At 42.9% G+C, this 20224-nt stretch overlaps 1 protein-coding gene across 4 annotated transcripts in view; it reads left to right on the forward strand.

The window, feature by feature from the left end:
* PAX8 (paired box 8) overlaps positions 1-16192 on the forward strand; it is a 79055-nt gene extending 62863 nt beyond the window's left edge. For 2 of the 4 annotated variants that reach the window (XM_074198042.1, XM_074198050.1), the window contains exons 9-11: positions 7437-7538; positions 13650-13739; positions 16033-16192. In XM_074198042.1, the coding sequence (XP_074054143.1) occupies positions 7437-7538; positions 13650-13739; positions 16033-16109 (269 nt within the window). In that variant the 3' untranslated portion in view covers positions 16110-16192. The remainder of the gene's footprint in view (positions 1-7436; positions 7539-13649; positions 13740-16032) is intronic. The other 2 variants (XM_074198057.1, XM_074198068.1) reach the window with 1 other exon arrangement.
* Positions 16193-20224: the final 4032 nt, after the last annotated feature.

Consider the following 20224-nt stretch of genomic DNA (forward strand, 5'->3'; position numbering starts at 1 on the left):
TTTCTTGCTTTCAGTCTCAACCTCTTCCAATCCAATCATTACATTGCTGCCAGACTGATATCTCCCAAACTCAGTATGAGCACATCAGTCTTCTGCTCAAGAAGCTTCATAGGCTCCCTATTACCCCAGGATAAAAGAAGAACCCCTTTATTTGGCATTAGGAGCATTTCACCATCTGGCTTCATCCAATCATTAAAGAATAATTCTACATCACTCTTCTTTATGCACACTCTATTTCAGGCAAACTGGCTTGTTTGAAGCTCTCCATATGCACTATTCCATCTCTTACCTTCTATGCACAGGCTACCCCATGTCTGGAATGCTTTCCCTCCTCAGGTTTGTTGGGAATCCCTAGTTTTCTTCAAAGCATAATCAGGGAGGTTTCCATTAATGACAAAAGAGCAAATATCCTTTGTACTTGATAAGACTTGTGTTCTAAAAAAATATTATGTAATTACTAACTCAAGAAGTTTATCAGGTACAAAGACTTGATTTATTAGAATATAACCGCCTTGAGATCAGAAACTATATTTTTTTCTCCTTTTTGTATCTCCAGTTCTTAAATAGTGACTGATATAAAGTGGGAAATTTGTTTTTGTTCAATCAGTTTTCAATCAAGTCTGACTCTTTGTGTCTCCATTTGGGGTTTTCTTGAAAAAGATATTGGAATGGGTTGCCATTTCCTTTTCCAACTCATTTTACAGATGAGGAAACTGAGGCAAACTTGGTTAAGTAACTTGTTCAGGGTCACACAAGTGTCTTAGACACCTTTGATGTCTAAGGTCAGATTTGAAAAGGAAGATGAGTCTTCCTGACTTTAGACTCAGCACTCATATTTGATGTTTTTTGATCGATTGACCTGATGACTATGATGAAAAGCCAGATAAAAGCCAGACAAAAGAGAACAGATAAAACCAGGAGATGGGGTAAATTGACCCACTTAAAGGAAGCCCAGGCATGTAGGCATCTATACTTTGCCAGTTGTATGGATGTTATTTTAAATCATACCTAGTGACCATTGTGGAATCACCTGAACAAGGAGTAACCCAACCATAGAACCAAGGGACAAGAATCAAATACAACAATACTTTCACTGTGGAAGTTAAAGGACTCTCATAGAATCCTATATTTTGAAGAAATCTCAGAAACCACTAAATCCATCTCCCAAATTTTACAAAGAGGGAAACTAAAGTCTAGAGACATTTGATTTGCCCAAAGTTACCCAGATTGTGAACATCATAGGCTGAATTTGAACCCAGGTCTTCAGACAAAACCCTCTTTTAGAAGAGTTAGCATTTCTATTCCTCACATTCAAATCTGTTCCCCTAGACATAGGTGCAACTCCTTGGAGAACTTGATTCTGGACCTTGCCAATTTCAATCTTTTTTTCCCCCCAAAAATGATGCACCCTTGATTTATCCTAGTTCCGTCTTCTCCTTTTGGCTTCATGAAGTCCAGTTTTCCAAAAGAACTAATGCCTAATTAATAACTAATGGGTTAAACATTAACAAAAAAGACATTAATAAGATGGAAAGCACCCTAGGGAGAGCACCAAATGGGGAGAGCACCGGAGTGATGATGTCATTCTGGGAGCAAACTGGGAATGGTTAGCCTGGAAAAAGGAAGAGACAAAGGAGATACAATTGCTATATTTAATAACCACAAAGTTCAAAACAAGATTATTATGCAGAGGCAGATTTCTGTTTAACACAAAGCAAAACTTTGTAGCCCTCAGAGCTGTCCCCAAAAGGGAATGGGTTGCTTTGAGAAATAGTGAGTTTCTCACCTCTGGAAGTTTTTAAGTGAAGGGACAGTTGTTGGGATTCTTCTGTTTTTGGGGTGCGGAAGGTGAAGCAATAGGGTTAACTGACTTTCCCAAGATCATACAGGTAATAAGTATCAAGTGTCTAAGGCCATATTTGAACTCAGATCCTCCTGATTCCAGGACCAATGCTCTATCCACTGCAAAGGGGGACACTTCCCCTTGCTGAGAAGCTGTCCCTCAGGATTTTTGCAAAAATGTTTCCTATTCAGTTATGGATTGGACTCTGATGATCCCTATGGACAGCGATCTCCTAGCTCCTAACAGTTTATGAAGTTAAGAGGCCCCAGTGATAATAACTGGCATTTAGGAACATCTTTAAGATTTGCTTATGAGTTTATGTGAGTTTCACAACAACACCGTGAAGTAAATATAACAAGCATTATTATCCCCATGTCACAGTGGAAAAAAAAAAACTGAGCTCAGAGAAAAAGAATTTGGACCTTGGTCTTCCTGATTTCAAATCCCTGCTGTCTTTTTTATTTGTCCAAAGTTGAAAGTTCTTACCTTGGATTTGGAGTCATAGGACCTAGTTAAACCCTGAGTCTGCTGCTTCTTTAATGACTGGGCAAGTGACCTAATCTCTCTCTGAACCTCAGTTTCTTCAACTGTAAAGTGAGAGAATAGGAATAATCTCTGAAGCACCTTCCAGCTTTCAATCTAGTCTATGTGAGATTATGAATGAGTTTGTTATAGGAGGGAATGCCACTAAGGGGCGTGATAATGCTCCAATGAGAGGCAGCCAGGTGGTATGGTGGTAGATATGGGACTCAGAATGAGGAAGAAGTGAATTCTACTTCTATTTCAGGCCTTTGACAACACCATTGAACCACTCTCTACCTCAGTTTCTCCACTTGTAAAATGGGCATAATAGTAGTATCTACCTTCCAACATTCTTGTAAGGATACAATGAGATAACCTATATGAAGCACTTATAACTTATAACATAAAAAGTTAGTATTTTTATTATTGCATAAAGAAAAATAATGAGAGGATGCTCAAAAGCACTGGAAAGGCCAAGAGAAATGAAAGGGTAAGGCTGAAAATTGTGTCTCTAATGACTCCTGGGGAAGAATGAAAGAGAGGGTCAGAGAAGAGGCAGGAGATGATGCTTTGATTGAGAGACCTCTAAGCTGGGTGGGGAGAAAGGAAACAGGGGAGAAAGAGAGTGAGGCCCCTAGTCTGCAAGGAAGTAAAACTAATGAATTGATTTTCTCCAAAGAACCTACTGTCCTGAAGTGTCCACTGAATGGATGGAACACCATTATGACCTGAAGGGGGGGGGGGATGAAGACTGAAATCGTGAGCACTTCAGTTAGACTAGGTTAGATAGAGGTGGGGCAGTGGTTGGCAAGGATGCCTATGAAGTGAACAATGAGAAAAGAGGGCATGAAAGTTAATGAAGGGTGTAAGATCGAGGGAGGTGACCGAATTAAAAAAACCTCAGGGTTGGAGAGGACTTTAGGAATCATCTCATCTCATCTCATCCCATCCCAGGCATGTTGCAGTTGAGGAAACTGAGGTCCAGGGTCAATCTCTCTTCCAAAAGTGAGCAAAACGGAAGATCTAGGTTTAGGAAGTCAGGTCTCCTGAAGCCTTGTTCAATGATTTCCCTAAGTCAGCTCTTTCTCCCATTACCTAACCCTGCAGCCACCTCCTACTCCCTGTCACACATACTTGTACCCTTTCTTGTCTCATTAATAATTCTCTTCTGTTCCTTCCTTTTAGTGCTGTAGCCAAAAGAATGTCTATGTTTAGCTTTACAATTTATTTGGGAAAAATATCTGAGTTTTCCAGTCAAAATGATGATATTTATTTATATTTGGGGCATGTTATCTATTTTTCTCAAAACACACCATAATAATAATAACAATGATGATAATGATGATAGTACTTTACATTTAAAGGCAGTGTGGTCTAGCAGATAGAGACAACCTTGGAGTCTTGAAGACCTGGGGTCAAGTCCAGTCTCTAACTTGGATTGACTGTATGAGCCTGGGTTTATCACTTCCCTTCCTAATGACCCAGACAACTCTCTTAAGATTATACCTTGGGGCCGATAGGTGGCACAGAGGATAGCATTCTGGCCCTGGAATCAGGAAGACCTGAGATCAAGTCTGGCCTTAGATACTTAATAATTACCTCGCTGTGTGACCTTGGGCAAGTCACTTAACCCCATTGCCTTGCAAAAATAAAAATACAAAAGACTAATCCTTGCAGAGCAGATACCGGTGTATTTTGTTAGATGAACTTTACAAGATGGCAATTCTTTAACCCAAAGAAATCATAGATTCAGCCCACAAACAAAACAAAACTAATTATATTTGTATTATAGTTTACCAGATAAATTTAATTTACATTATTTCTTTTTCCTCCTCAAAACTATCAAATGAGGTGGGTAGTAGTAACATGATAACATAGCACTTGAGGGTTTACAATGTATTTTCCTCACAACAATTCTGTGAGGTAAGGAAAGTAGTGCCAGCATTCTAATTTAAGTTTTACAGAGGAGGAAACTGAGACTTGGAGTTACCCATAACTAATAAATGACAGAACTGGGAGCCTCTGACTCCAAGTCTAATTCTTTTCACTGCCCTGACCTAAACTCTTTCTTGGCAGAGTTTCCAGTTCTGCTTTCTTTCCATCAGACCCATTGTGTTCTGTGAATAGGAGCCTACCTAAAGAACTACTTGGGTTTTGCCTGATTGGGTCCAGTTTTGATGTTAGATTGCCTCTGTTGCAAGCAAAATCTGCCATCCAGAGATCTACACTTGCAGGCCAAATAATGCATTCATAATCAGATTTGGGTTACAAGAACCCAATTTCCAGGCAGTATTTTCAGGAAAATGACTTCACATTGTTCCAAGCAAGGTCTACCTTGCAGCACAATTCCCTGAATTTGAATTTGGCTGAGATGGAGAGGGAGGTCCATGTACAACAAATAAACAGCAGCAATAACAATCTGTTTAATGCTTTTTCACAAATGAGGAAGACATGAGATCAAGGGTGAGGCAGGGTAGGACCTTCATCTTCTTCTGAGAGAGGAGATTGAGCCTTAGAGCTATTAAGGGGCATCATGAGTCTGTGCCAGAGCCCCCACAAAAATACTATTTCTTGGGGTTTGAGAGGGGGGCAGGGTAGTGTGTAGTCGACTCAGGGATGGTGTCCTGGCTCTTAAAGATCTATCTCCTAACCATCCCTCATCAGCATGATAGAATTGAAAGAATTCTGGACTTGAAATCAGAACACTTAGGTGGAAACCCCACCTAGGACGCCTCCTACCTAGGTGACTGTGAAAAAAATCACAAACTTCCTAAGCCTCACTGTCTTTTGCTGTAAAATGGGAGTAATACTAATCAAAACAGTCTGATGGAGAGTCTAAGATGGGTGCTTGGGGTTAGAAGGACCTAGGTTCAAATACTACCTCTAATGTTGACTAGCTTTGAGCCCTTGGACCAGTCATGGTTCAGCCTCAGGTCATTTCCTAGGATAGATCTGCTAATTCATAGATGGGATCAGGTTTCCTTTGGATCATGAGATTATAGACTTAGAGTTGGAAGGGACCCTAGAGTTCATTGAATCCAACCTCTCAATTTTACAGTTGAGGAAACAGACCCAGAGAAGAAACTTATCCAAGGTCACACGGATGGCAAGTATCTGAGATGGAATTTGAACTCAGGTCTTTTTCTCTCCACATCCAGCACTCAATATAATACACTGGCTTGGCCTTCATAGTTCAGCACCCTCGTTTTAGAGCTGAGAAAACTGAGGAAATGCCAATATGCATTGGTAGATGCAATTTTCTTTTTGGAAGGTTTTTTTTTTGCACTTTTTGTGCTTTCTTGAGAGGAGGAAGACTTTGGCAAATGTGCTTTGTAAACATAGGCTGTCTTATTTCAGTTCACATCATACACTAATACAACATAGGACCTAGCTATAGGGCAGGAGAATGGTCTTTGGGAAGAATTCAGATTAGGGAAAGGGAGGAAAAACAATTTAACAGCTTTCATAGGGAGTATCAGTTGAGTGGGCAGTACCTTGTATGATTAGTCACCCACAGAGGGAATGTTTTCCCATGGTGTCCTAAGAGTCAAATGGTGGGAAGAAAAGTTAAGGGCCAGGTCTGCTATTGATGTGGCTACTGCTCAGGGGATGGGCAAAGGAAGTTTGAGTGTTGGAAGAACTCGGGGACCTGGTAGGATTTAGAACAGGAAAAGATGATCATCCTTGGAGAAGATGAAGAACACTTGGGTGGCATTACTGAACTCATATTGATGCCAGTAAATTAGAGGTAGGAGAGGAGGACCTGGGTAAGGGAGACCAGTGGGAGGGATTATCAGGGGACTGGGAAAGGAGGGAGAGTTTGGAAATTGGGATGGATTGTAAGCAATATACATACATATATATATATATATATATGTAGAGACTTGTTTACTATTTTTAAGCAAGCTTTATGATACATGAACCCAGGGACAGTGGCCAATTCTGTATCTTTTTGTGAAGGCCAATAGTTGCTATTAAAAATCTCTAAAATAATAAAAAATGATGATGATGATATTGATGATAATACAATTCTCACTTTCTATTGTCTTTAAAGTTTATAAAGCACGTTCCAATTAGTTATTATTTCCAATGATTCAGAAACAGATGTACGTTTTTTGGGATCCAATTCATAGTTTCATTGGGGCACAGGATTAAGTGAGCCATTCCTGGCTGTGTGTAAATTCCAAAATCCCCATGATGGAGGGTGGTGAACCAGCAGACCGGTGTTACCACCCAGATGCTGAGGTCTACTCTTACCTCACCAAGTCACTGTCTGCTTCTGCCTATTCCAAGGGACCCACAGCTCAGTCTAGAAACTTGGGAGTGTATGAGTTTAGGGTCATTAAATTGCCTGGAATTCCCTCACTCCTTTTCTTTGCTTCTTAGAATCCCTCATTTCCTTCAAAATTCAGCTTAAGTATTTCTCTCTTCATGAAACCTTTCATTTTGTGTCCCTCCATTCCTAATCATTTTGTTTTTATATCCTTGGATCTTATATCCTTGGATCAATCAACAATCAATGTGTATTCTATATAGCAGGCTCTGTGATAGGTATGTATTGGGAAACCCAACAAGTGAAGCAATCTATATCACCCTGTCACTTCCCAAGGCTTCTTCATTTTTTGTCTTTGTATTCCTTTAACTTAATACAGTGACTGGCAAATAGACATTGCTTCATAAATATTTGTTGATTAATTGAGGGTCATCTGTATCCTTGGCATCATACTAGAAATTATGAAGACTAGAGAGAGAAGCTTCTACCCTCCTGAAGTTTACCATCTCCTTGGTGAAATTAAACCAGTGTTCAAGATGTTATTAGAGAACAGTGTGAAAGCAGTTACTAAATGATGATTGTAGACTTTATGAACTGGACCAGTTCAGAGAAGAGAGACCTCAGTGGTGGTTGTAGCAGTCAGAGTGGGTTTCATGGAGGAAGCATCTTAAGTGGAATTTGGAGAAGAGAAAGGGGTGAGGGACATTTGACCCACAGAAGAGACTCTGGACTTCTCCAGAGGAGGAGATGACAAAAGTTGAATCTTTTGCTGATGGTGGCTTCCTTTTTTCCCCCCAGGACGGGAGATGGTGGGACCCACACTGCCTGGATATCCACCCCACATCCCCACCAGTGGCCAGGGCAGTTATGCCTCTTCTGCCATTGCCGGCATGGTGGCAGGTAGGGAGAATGACTGGGAATCAGGGCTCTAGGGCTATGAGGGAGGGGACCCTACCATGAGTAGATGATGGTTGGAAGTGGAGAAATGGTTCCTGGGCTCTGAGTTAGCAAAGAGCACTATAAGGCAGTCCCAGAATTTGTCTCCTTTGGAAGACAAGCTGCTTTTCCTCTTCAGGCAGTTTTAGCTCTTTGTGCTCTATTTTGCCCTTTCCAAGTTTATGCCCAACTCCAAATTAGGATCTGGCATCATAAAGGGAGCTGGGTTGTCCTATCTCTAGCTCCCAGCTCCCTGGCATCTCACAAGAGCTGACTTGCAATCTTTCCTGATCTGCACAAGCTCTCATTATTAAGGCCAGTCTTGGTGCAGTGGAGGAATCTTGAATTTAGAGCTGGGAGTGCATGGGGGGACTCAGATCAGCAAGGCATGCTAGGACGAAAGATGGATTTTCAATTAGAGGACATTCATTTGACTCCTGGTTCTGCCATTTATGATCTGTGTGACCTTAGGCAGGTTATTTTATCTCTCTGGGTCTCAATTTCCATATCTGCAAAATAGAGGCATTCTCTGACTTCTAAGTCCCTTCCAGCTGTAAATCTATGATTGAATGAATAAATGACCTGTGAGATCCTCTTTGGCTTAAAGCTATAATCCTATGATGATCCTAGGATCTTTAAAGTCCATTTTAGCTCTGAAACTATGATTACATAAATCTCAGCTCTCCTAAGGGCTACTTCTGGGACTTACTTAAACTTTTTGGACCACAGTTTACTTACCTGTAGAATAAGCATGTTCTGGTTTGAGATCTATATTGCTATGACTAGATGAGCACCAAAGTCCCTTATAGATTTTAATATACGACCTTTAAAAAGTACCTTCATCCTGTCTCCTGAGCAACTGGGTGTCCCTCAAGGTCAATGGTGATCACCACCTATTTTGGAGTCTGGAGGTATGAGGAGAGTGATGGCAGGTCTCTCTTCTCTCCTTCTACCCTGTGCTTCTTGTCTGAGGACTAGACACTGGAAGGGAATGCCTGGCTGGCCTCACTGTCCCCCCCACCCCCACCCCCACCCCAGGGCACTCTGTCAGAGAGAAGTGCTGGAGAGAGCTCTCTGGTTTCTATTTTAGTCACCTGGAGAATATATACAATATATACATATATATGTGTATATATATATATATTTATGCACATATATGTGTGTATATATATTTGAGAATATACATATATTTATATTTGAAAATACAAGGAAAATGTTATACTATGGAATATATTAGAATTAGATGGGCATCTGGCAGACTGAAAAGTGTCCCTCTGCCTCTAGAGATGGGGTGGGGGAAATGAAAGTGCTTTATGTGGAGAGGAAAAGAGGAGAGAAGGAGGTAGAGAGGAGGAAGAGGAGGAAGGGAGGGAGATAAAGAAAGAGAGAGAGAGAGAGAGAGAGAGAGAGAGAGAGAGAGAGAGAGAGAGAGAGAGAGAGGTCTCCTGAGACTGCATCTGCTTTATACACAGTGTTGAATCTCCTGCCCCCCCCCCCCCAAACCATTGCTCATTAACTTACTCCTCCCTCACTCTTTTTCCTCACCAGACAAGAGTTAATTTTTTGCTGGCTGTGTGCCCTTGGTGCCCTATGCTGAGGCAGGTCCGGGGGAGAGAGAGAGAGAGAGAGAGAGAGAGAGAGAGAGAGAGAGAGAGAGAGAGAGAGAGAGAGAGAGAGAGAGATAAACAGAGAAAGGGAAGAAAGAGAGAGTCTGAGAGACAAATAGAGGAAGAAAAAGAGAAAAGAGAAACAGTGAGACAGAGGCAGAAGGAAAGAGAGATATACAAGAGATGGAGAAATAGAAATAAAGAGAGAGAAAGAAGAGAAAGAGAGAGGAGAAATAGAGAGAGACAAAGAGAGAAAGAGAAAAAGAGTGAGACAGAGACAGAGAGAGGCAGAGAGGAGAGACAGAGAGAAAGAAAGAAAAGAGTATGAGAGAGAAAGTGAGATAGAGAGACACAGAAGTAGAGATGGAGAAATAGAGATAGAGAAAGAAGAGAGGAGAGAGAAAGAAGTGAGAAAGAGAGTGACAGGCAGAGAGAGGAAGAGACATTTACAGAGATAAAGAGATAGAGAGAAAGAAGAGAGAGAGTTAGAGACATGCACAGATATAGAGATAGAGAAATAGAAATAGAGAAAGACATAAAAGAGAGACAGAAAAGGAGAGAGAAGAGAAAGAGACTGAGAAAAAGAAAAAGAGTGAGACTGACAGGCAGAGAAAAGAAAGGAGTGAGTGAGTGAAATGAGTCAGAGACAGAGAGGTAGAGAGAGAGAGACATACAGATAGAAATAGAGAAATAGAGACAGAGAGAAGAAAGAAGAGAGGGGAGAGAGGAGAGAGGAAGGAGAGAAAGAGTGAGAGAGATAGAGACAAAGAGGAAGAGACATACACAGAGAGAAAGATAGAGGAGAGAGAGGAGAAAACAAAGAGAAAAAGATTGAAAAGAGAGATAAAAAGAAACAGAGAGACAAAAGCATAGAGACAGAAAGAGTGAGGAGAGAAGAGAGAGAAGAAGGGAGGAAGGAGTGAAGTGAAGAGAGAGAAAAAACAGAGACACATAGAAAAATGGAGACAGAGACAGGGAGAAAGAAAGGCACAGAGAGAATGAGAGAGCCAGAAAGAACAGGAGAGACAGAGAGACAGAGAAAGAGACACACACATACACACACACACACACACAGACACACAGAGACAATGAGACAGAGAGACAGAGAGAGACAGACAGACACACACACACAGAGAGAGAGAGAGAGAGAGAGAGAGAGAGAAGGGAGGAGGCAGGCAGGGAGGGAGGGAAGGAGGCTGCGCTGTCCCTGGGAACCTGCTGAGCTGGCACTTGTTGCTGCCCGTTACCGTGGCGATGTGGTTAATGCACCGTTGCAAATACAGAACACTGACTCCTCTCTTCGTCCTGGCCCAGGCCTCCCTCCCTCCCTCCCTCCCTCCCTTCCTCTCTTGGAGCGTGAAATGAGATTGGTCAAGATAAAAAAGGAAAAGATTCGGTTATTTTTTTAAGAGTGTGGATAATGGGGCCTCTCCACAATCCAGGGCTCCGGTGGCCCCCCTGCTTCTCACTCCCCCACTCCTCTGCAGCTTGCTTGGAGAAGGAAGAGGAGGAGGTGGAAGCCTAGTGTTTTTCTCTTAATTATGAATCACTCTTCAGGCCTGGCCAAGGGGGAAAGGTGGGGGGCACCTGGGGCTAAGTAGGTGAGTTATTGGCTAGGGTACTGGGGAGTCAAGGGTCCAACCTTGAACCCATAAGGGAAAAGTCCATTCCTGACCTGTTTGCATAATATCTCCAAGGAGCCTTAACTACAGGTACAAGAGTTTAAAAAAACAAAGAGAACAATCAGTAAGCATTCATTAAGTGCCAACTGTATTCTAGGCACTACTAGGAGCTGGGTTTACCAGGACAAAGACAGAAGCAGTCCTAACTCTCAGAGGTGCTCTGTGTGTGTCCACATCATTCTGGGTGTGGCCTATCTAGATGTCATCTGGCAGATGGATGAGCTCCTGACAAGTCCATTGGTGCAAAGTTCTAGCTAGAAGGGACCTTTGAGGTCATCGAGGTCAACCCCATCATGTCCTGATAAGACTCAGAGGGATTCAGTGAATTGCCCAAGATCACACAGCAACAAGAGATAAAGCCAAGACTTGAACTCAGGACCTTTGATTCAGTTCAGCCTTCTTTCTGCTTTACTCACATAGCCAACTGTGGGAAATTAAATCACACCTAAATGTGGTTTCAAGGATCCTTCTAGAAAACACAGACTTGAGCTACAACATAATTGGGTCCATCCTTCCTCCAAATAATTCAATTGAATTCCTAGTTCAGATTTTTTCACAGAAAGGCATTCCCTGAGGCAGGGAGAGGGGACAGGCATTTTAAAGCTCCTACTATGGTACTAGGCATTGTATTGAACACTTTACTTTGATCTTCACAACTCTTTGAGGTAGGAGATATGATTATCTCCATTTTACAGTTAAGGAAACTGAGGCAAACATCGGTAAAGGGACTTGTCCAGGGTCACCCAGCTGGGAAAAGTTTGAGACCCAAGGTATTCACTATACCACCTAGGAGCCTTGAATGCCCATCCAGTTCTGCTTGAGAGTGAGAACAAAATAGGTACTAGAGCACTGGCCTTGTCAACAGAACCAGATTCAGGTCCTTCTTCTGACATATATCGCTCATGACTTTATTTAAGTCATTTGACTTTACAGAATTAGGACTAGGAGGGAACTCAGAGGCAGTTCTTTTGTCCTTTCATCCTACTTAACAGAAGAGTAAACTGAGGTCCAAGGTCATACCAAGCATTACCTGTAGGCTTTCAACTGAGGGTCTCAGATTCCAGAAGTAGTGCTCTCTCCATGGTGCTACTCTAGAGTCCTGAGCAATTTCATAAGGCTACATATTACAAGCAAGCTGTTGACCTCCATTAATGGAAGGATCATGTGCAATGGAAGTTCCACAAGTCAAGGAAATCCAACTTCTCCTCCCTCTCCCCAACTCAAAGCATTTGGTGAAAAGGCCATTATTTACCTTGGCACCATGTGAATGAAGCCAACAACTGGGTGAGGGCCAAGGCCATTGCTTTGGGTGCCTGCTGCACTGCTTTCCCTTATTTTATCTTTGGCAAATCACTTAACTTTCCTGTGCCTCAGTTTCTTCATCTGTAAAATAAGTGGAGATTGTATTAAATGACTTTTCTAATATATCTTCTAGTTCTGATGCCATGCATCTCTTCTGCCTTTACCTCCTCTTCCTGAATTTCTGATGAATTAAAGACTTGGGGAGAGGTCTAGAACTGAAATCTCAGCCATGCAGACCTCAGTTTCCTCATCTGTAAAACCATGGGGTGGTCCTAGATGTCTCTATGGTCCTTCTGGGCCTCAGGTTCCTCATCTGTTAGATGGAATGACTTCCAATGTCTTTTCCAAATCTATGAAATTCTCCTATATTGAGTCTGCTTTCACTGAGGTACACCTTCATTGATGAAATCTGGGACAACCATTCCAAGGCATGCCAGAACTTCCAAGGGTTTAGTCTAAAAGTTCTTCCTCCTGCCTTGGGGAAAGATGTAGTGGATGGAATGACAAACTTGGAGTCTGGAAGACCTGGTTTCAAATTCTAATGAAGACATTTATTAGTTGCTGAGTGAACCTGAGCAAGTCCCTTGATACCTCTGAACTTCAGTTTCTTCATTTGTATAAGGAAGGTAGACCATGCTCTCTTCTTAGCTTTAAATTTATATATTTAATATATATATATAATATAAAATTTGATTATATATATATATATACATACACACACACACACACATACATATATATATACATATATATATATGTATATATATATGTATATATATATATATGAAATTCCTATAGGACTGAGATTCCAGGGTCCTGGATTCTGGTCTTGCCTTTTACTCTGAGCTCCATTCTCTCATCTGTAAAAGGGGAATGGGACCAGAATGGACTGGACAAGATCATTTATTATCTGTCTCTTCCAGCTCTAAAATTTTTTGACTTCTCCCATTCCTTCCACTCATAATCAAGCCTCAACCTTTGTCATTTCATCCCCAAATTTAGATTGCATCTCCTTTGAGAAAAACCACTTCTGGGACTGAATTAAAAAAAAACCAACTTTAAATTTGGAAAGAGGATGGAGAGCCTCCTCTGGAGTGATTTTAGACGTGATTTTATCTTATGGCTGAGGAAACTGAAGTTCCATTTAGGTGGCTGATACCTCTTTCTTCCTTTGCCCCCCCCCCCCCAAGCTTCCCAGAGGGAGCTTCCAGTCATCTCTGCTCCCTCTGCTCATAGAATCTCAGAATTAGGACTAGAAAGGTCATTGAATCTAGTCCCTTCATTTTACAGACAAGGAAACAGAGGTCAAATGACTTGTCCAAGGTCACGCAGCTAGAAAGCATCTGAGATGGGATTTGAACCCAGACTCCATATCTGTTTTGAATTCTTGTCCTGTTCCTTGGGACTCAGCCACCCTTACTTTCACCCTCTGCCCCACCCAAGCTAGATGCCTCACAGGCCTTTCTTCTTCTGTCTTATGCCAGCAGGAAGCGACTACTCTGGAAATGCCTATGGTCATTCCCCCTACTCCTCCTACAGCGAGGCCTGGCGCTTCCCCAACTCCAGCCTGCTGAGTAAGTGTCCTTCTCCGGGGCCAACCAACCAGGGCTCCTGTCCTAGGGCAGGGAGGGCAGTATGTAGGGATGGTTGAGCAGAGAGGGGAGAGTTAGGGAAGGGGTCAGATTGACTGTCATTGGGTTTTCCCTCCTGGCATGAGCTAGACTCAAGACACCCAATGATATGAAGGGAAGGAGTCAGAGTCCCTCCCCTGAAGCAGCATCCATTAGTCAACCAATAAGTTTCTAATAATAGCTATTACGTGTTGAGCTCTGAGAGAGATGCTAGGGATATAGGGATCATGATGAACCAGCTCTTAGCATCAACCCTCCAAGAACTTCCTTTCCATTGAGGAAGACAATAAGTCTACAAATAAGTAGTCATCCACTTCTATATCCACACATGTAATATACATGCACATGTGTATCACATTCATATTATATGCATATATATGTGTATTTATATACTTTGTGTTAGTTTATAAAGTATATATATACTGTCATATAGTATATAAAATATATGCAATTTATATAAGTTCATATCCACTTTTATATTTGCATATGTATATGCATATATCCATGTATTTTTAGGCAACCTGATTTAATCATAATAATGATAATGATTCCGACTGTTATGCACTTTACAATGATTATCGCATTTGATCCTCTCAACAGCTCAGGGAATTAGGTTCCATCATTACCTCCATGTTACAGATGAGGAAACTAAGGCTTGCCCAGGATCACACAGCTAGGAAGTGTCTGAGATTGGATTTGAACTCAGATCTTCTTGACTTAGGTTTGCTTCACTATCTACTGTGACACCTAGTGGTCCTGGGTCAGTCAAGTCCTTCCTTGTTGCCTTAGTCAATTCTCTAAGACTCTAAGTTGAAGAGAAAATGGAGATCTGCTGTCAGAAGAGGGAGTATCTTCATCCAGCAGTTCTCTACACCAAGGAAGTCACATACCTTCCCTCTATTCCTATCCTTAGTATGTACAAAATACCTATGAAAATAAAAAAAATGCACATATAGTAAAGGAGGAGAGCACCCATGTCTGAATAATTTTATATCTGCCAAGTCATTCATGGGTTCCTCTCTTACTTTCCTCCTTTCCTAGCCTTTGGTCTTAAAGTTCATTGGGCGCCAGGAGAAGACATTGTCTGTTGAAATGGAGGAGAATATTCCAGATCTTCTGTCTGCTTCTGCTGGCAGCAGAACCCAGGAGTGATGGGATTAGTTGTGTGGGATGAAGGAAGGCTTCACTGTTACACTGTCCCTGGGGTCTAGGCCTTGGGGTGATGCAATAGGTGAAGACATCTTATCTTGAAGCCCTTCCATCAATGGTTTACTAATGGAGATTGTTCTTTATCGGAACCCCCAAGGCTTTGGTGCCTTAGCCATCTCAGGTAGAAGAGTAGATCCTGGCTAAATCTGTCCCCTCTGCTTCTTTCCATCCCTTCCCACAATTCCCAGCTATTACTAGGATTCTGGGAGTTGTAGAAAGCACCAGGATTGAAAAAGTCATTGATCAGTTTCCACAATTCCTCTTGTTTCTAATGTTCAGTTTAAAGATTTGGGGACAAATAGTGGATTAGGTAGTCAAGAAAGAGAGGTGTGGGTGTTGAGAGAAACAGAAAGAGGGAAAATAACATGGTGAGAACACTGGACTTGGGAGTCAGAAGGCATGGGTTCAAGTTCCAACTCATTCACTCCATCTGGACTTCAGTTTCCTCATCTGCAAAATGACAGAGTTCAACCTAAAAATCTCTCCCAGCTCTGATAGTCTAGAAGTTGCCCCATCTTAACCTGATGGCTCATCAGGGAAATTTCCACTGTTATTCTCAGGGCTGTCCATATTAGCAGTCAGCTGGATCCTCGAAGAAATGTCCTATAAATTCAACCCTTATTCTTGCCCTACTATTGTCTAGTTAGGGCCTTGTCTTCAAGGCCCTTGATGACCACTGCCCAAGCAATATCATCCAGATGTGTGTTCACCATTTTTCTATTAGTTCTTCTGAATTTCAGATGTGGTCTTTCCTCAGAGGAGAGTGTAGAAAGTCAAAGTTCTCTAAAAAGAAAAAGAAAAACAAAGAAGAAAAAAAGAAAGACATTCCCACCCTTACCAGCAACTCAGTGGTTAGGCCTGGGAAGAAGAAGAAATAAGAGGAGAGAGGAGTTAATCTTTGATGATCAGATAGGAGGGGGGTAAATGTTTAACTTCAGCTGTCTTAAAGGTCAGCAGATGCAGGGAAGGCTCTGGTACAATTCTCTCTTCTGACCAGCAGTATTGTTATTTCTTTTAACTTGTCCAGGTTCCCCATATTATTACAGTTCCACCTCAAGGGCGAACGCACCTCCCACCACCGCTTCAGCCTTTGACCACCTGTAGTTACCATGGGGACAGCGGGAGTGACCGTATGGCCAGCAGGAGGATTCGGGCTGGGACAGGCCCCAGGAAGTCACACAAAGGAATCTTTATTTATTACATGAAAAAATAACCACAAGTCCAACATTTCAACTCCCTGTGTGGTTAATTTAATGAAACATGAAAGACACAATGACCTTGGGGAAGGCCCAGCTGTCCCCCAAGACTCCTTAATACGAGACAGGAGTCCTGGAGAAAGGAAACCATCCCATTTTTTTAAAAAAAGAGACATATTTAGAGAAAAAGACACTGTGGACTGTGGCTTTCTCCCCATTAAAGGAGAGATGATGGGAAGGGGAAGGCAAGAGGTTGTGGAAAGATGGGTCCTTGGCAGGTGTGGGGTGGGAGGGGTCTAGATTTGACTTCCCCTTGGCTTTGTACTCATTGTGATGCTATCTTGCATAATGGTGTACTCTGCAGACACATTCACTCCACTCCCACCTCCTTCCCCTGATGCGGATCCTCCTCCCAATGACTTCCCCATCTCTCTCTCTCCTACCCTGTCTTTTCCTGGAGAGGGTCAGGGAGGAGAGGTGTGCTATTTTTCTCCTCTCTTCATCTCCTTGGGCTCCCCTTATTCCTTATTTCATAGGCATGGGCTGAGGGACACTTTTGATTGGACCCTTGGGCTCTTCATTGACCTTATTCTTTCTGTTGAAGTGAAAGTTCTTTGAAAAGCAAAGAGTTCTATGAGGTATTCTTCTCATGGATCCTTCCCCTGACAGATGCCAGCAGCCGGGCCTGTCACAGGTCTGATACAGGCTGCGAAAGGAATGGGCCAGAAGCTTCTCCAGTAGTCCCCCAGACACTTGGTCTCTTCTGGTCAAACACGCATGGTGTAGGGGGAGACAGAAATCATTTGGGATTCATTTCCCTAGACTGATACTCATCCCTAAATGACATGCCCCTTCCTAAATTCAAATGTATCATGTGGGAGACATCTCTCTGAGGACTGGCCAACTTGGGGAGGAGATGCCCTCCCAGTCTGGTGGTGGGTGGGGTGGGTGTCCCATTGGACCTGTCTGTAAATACTGTAAATGAAACTCAGCCAGAGTTTGATCCCTCTTTCCATCCCTAGACCTTTATCTCCTTATGAATTATCTCCCTGTGGCAGCAGGACTTCCCTCCTTGACGCTTCTCTAAACACACACACACACACACAACACACACATATACACACACATACCACTCAAACCCTCCTGCCAACCACATCAGTCAATAAAACATTCTTCTTTGTTTCGGACTTCTGGATTGGCTGGGGAAGGTGTTGGGCCAGTCTTCTAAGAAGGCTCCTGAGAGAATTTTCTCATATTTTCTGAGGGAGTTGGGGAGATTATGGGAGACAAAGAGCCACTTGATTGAAATGGAGAAGAAACAGTGATTAACCATAAAATGCAAAAGGAGAAACCACCAATACCCAGAAAAAGGCTCTGGGCACTTATGGAATCCTCCACTAGCACCCTGAATAAGGGATCAAAGATCCTAAGAGGGTTTTTGATTAACAGACATGTTTCTGTTCTGAAGATGCTACTATGTGAAATGAATTCTGGACTGAGAGTCAAAGAGAATCCTGGTTGAGTCACTTATTCTGAGGGATCCAGAACTCTCAGTATTCTTATTTAGAAAGGTAAAGGATCGGTCCCTGCCAGTTCTAAATCTTTTCTTTTTTTCTTTTTTGGTTTTCACAAGGCAATGGGGTTAAGTGATGTGCCTAAGGTCACACAGCTAGGTCATTATTAAGTGTCTGAGGCTGGATTTGAACTCAGGTCCTCCTGACTCCAGGGCCAGTGCTCTATCCACTGTGCAACCCAGCTACCCCCAGAAGGACTTTTCTTAATCTCTAAAGCTCCCAATGAGAGGTACTGAGTAAAAAGGGAAAAGAGAAGAACTGATCTGGTGATTTCATAACAACCATTGTGTTCCCATCAGGCTTCAACTAGAGTGAATGAACAGAAGTTTTCAGCCATGCCTCAGGGCTTCTACTGCTGAGGGAGAGGATTAGAGAATGCCAGTCAATCTGTCTTGGCAGCAATGAGAGGTTCATGGGTTCTTGGAGGAGAGGCATGGCTCTATGGAATCTGCCCAGATGGTTCAGCCTCAAGGATTGAAGCTTCAATCCCCGAGCTTCACAGTTAGCAAATGAGCCGGGGACCAGGAGCAAGGGTTTTGGCCCACCCATCTAGGCTCAGGTTAAAGGAAATGACCAGTAGGCTTGTAGAAGGCAGGGGTGCTATTTTACAAGACGCCAAGTGGGCTCCCTCCTAATGCTGAGAACCTGTTGTATGGCCTCCAAGTCTCTTTTGGTGGTGGGGAACTGTAACACAGTGTCACACACACACACACACACACACATACACAAATACAAGCACAATGACACCTATCAAGGAGAGACTTACCCTTCAGAGAAAGGACTGTACCCTAGCTCTGAGCTAGTTGGTGGAACACTCATGCCCCATTATGCCATAGATTTACTTGAGGACTAGGAATCTCTCTTACCCTTTCTGGTTTCTAAATTCTCCCAATGGAGTGTGAAAAATCCCTCTGCCTTTACAGGGGTTCAGTGGTAATTGCCACCCAAAGGGTGCTTTGGGATCTTTGCTCAGTACTCAGAGAAGCACAAATGATTCCTGCTCCAATGGGTCAGAACCCTTTCTCAGGAGCATTCTATACTCATAACTAGTACAAGAACCTCTCTCCTGGGTAGATGTGTGTTGACATTCAGGAAACTGCATTTTGTTTTTGCTGAAGTTATGATGGGTCGCTGTGGTAAAGGATGCTTTACAATGAACTATCTTTAAAGTTGACTATGAAAGAGGAATCAGCAGGTTTTTTTCCCCTCCCAAGGGTCCACAGCCCTCAAAGCTCAAAGTGAAAAGTTCAGCTATTACTTCCCCCAAATTGCTTCTAGAAGTGAGGAAAGAGGCAAAAGAATATGTGTACCTTGCCTTTGTGAGGATGGGGGGAAGGAAAGAGGGAGCAGGGGACTACAAGGTGGTGGGAGATGAGAGATAGTCCTTGGGAAAGAGATTATGAGCTGAGGAGACCTGGGAAGAATGTGCAGGGGAAGGCAGGATGGAGGAAGGCATGAATGAGAAGGAAGGTGATCTTGGGAAAGTAAGCATCACAGGAGCAAGTGAGTGGGAGAAGGAAGAGGGATGGGGAGAAGTGTGCCTGGGAAGAGGGCGTGGGAGGGGAGTAAGTGTGAGAAAGAGGAGGGATGGGGGAGGTGGGCATGGGAAAGAAGAGAGATGGGGGACCTGGGCATGGGAATAGATGTGGGAGGGGAGAGGAGAATGAGGAGGGAGTGGAGAGGGCATATGAAGGGAGCATGGGAGAAAAGGAGTAAGGGGTAGGCTCCAGGGTTAGGAACCCTCAAGTTTAGGGAGGGAGGGGTGGTAGGAGGGACCTGTAACAGAACCATAACTTGGAATTTTTTCTCAAGGACAAAAACCATTGAGTTGACTGCAGCATAGAGAACAGTCTACCTTGGGACCAGAATTTTAAAACTAGAAGAGAACTCAGAGATCCAACTCCCCCATTTTACAGATGAGGGAAGATAAGTGACTTATCTATGTCGCAAAGATGGGAGCAGAGCTGGAATCTGAACTCGGGTCCCTGGACTTCCCTGTTTTTCCATTCTAATTTTGATGAGATCGGGGAGGCATTCCCAGCTCTTGCTCTTTTCAGGGTTGGGAGGGAAAGTTGTCATTTCAATGGGGTCCTAGAGATGATGGCTTGGGTGGGTTGCACTGGGAAGATGGGGCAAAGCAGAAGATGTGGTGAAGAACCGAACTGTTACAAGGTTGTAGTGAGCTTCTCTCCATCAGATGTCAGCACCATGCCAGAAAGCCTGGTTTGATTCTTCCTAGTCCTACTTCTGGGATGCATCATGTCCCAGAAGACTGCTCGTGTCATAATCCCAGGACAGACCTTGCCTTTGGTTAAGAGTATGGAGGCCTTGATATTGCAAGCACATCTCTAAGGACTCTGCCTCTGATGGAGCAACCCTGCTCACTTCCAGTCCCCTTCTTTTCACATTAGCCTGATCATTCTGAGACAATTGGCCAGAGAGAGGACTG

Source organism: Macrotis lagotis, chromosome 1 (genome assembly GCF_037893015.1).
Source record: "Macrotis lagotis isolate mMagLag1 chromosome 1, bilby.v1.9.chrom.fasta, whole genome shotgun sequence".
Lineage (NCBI taxonomy): Eukaryota > Metazoa > Chordata > Mammalia > Peramelemorphia > Peramelidae > Macrotis > Macrotis lagotis.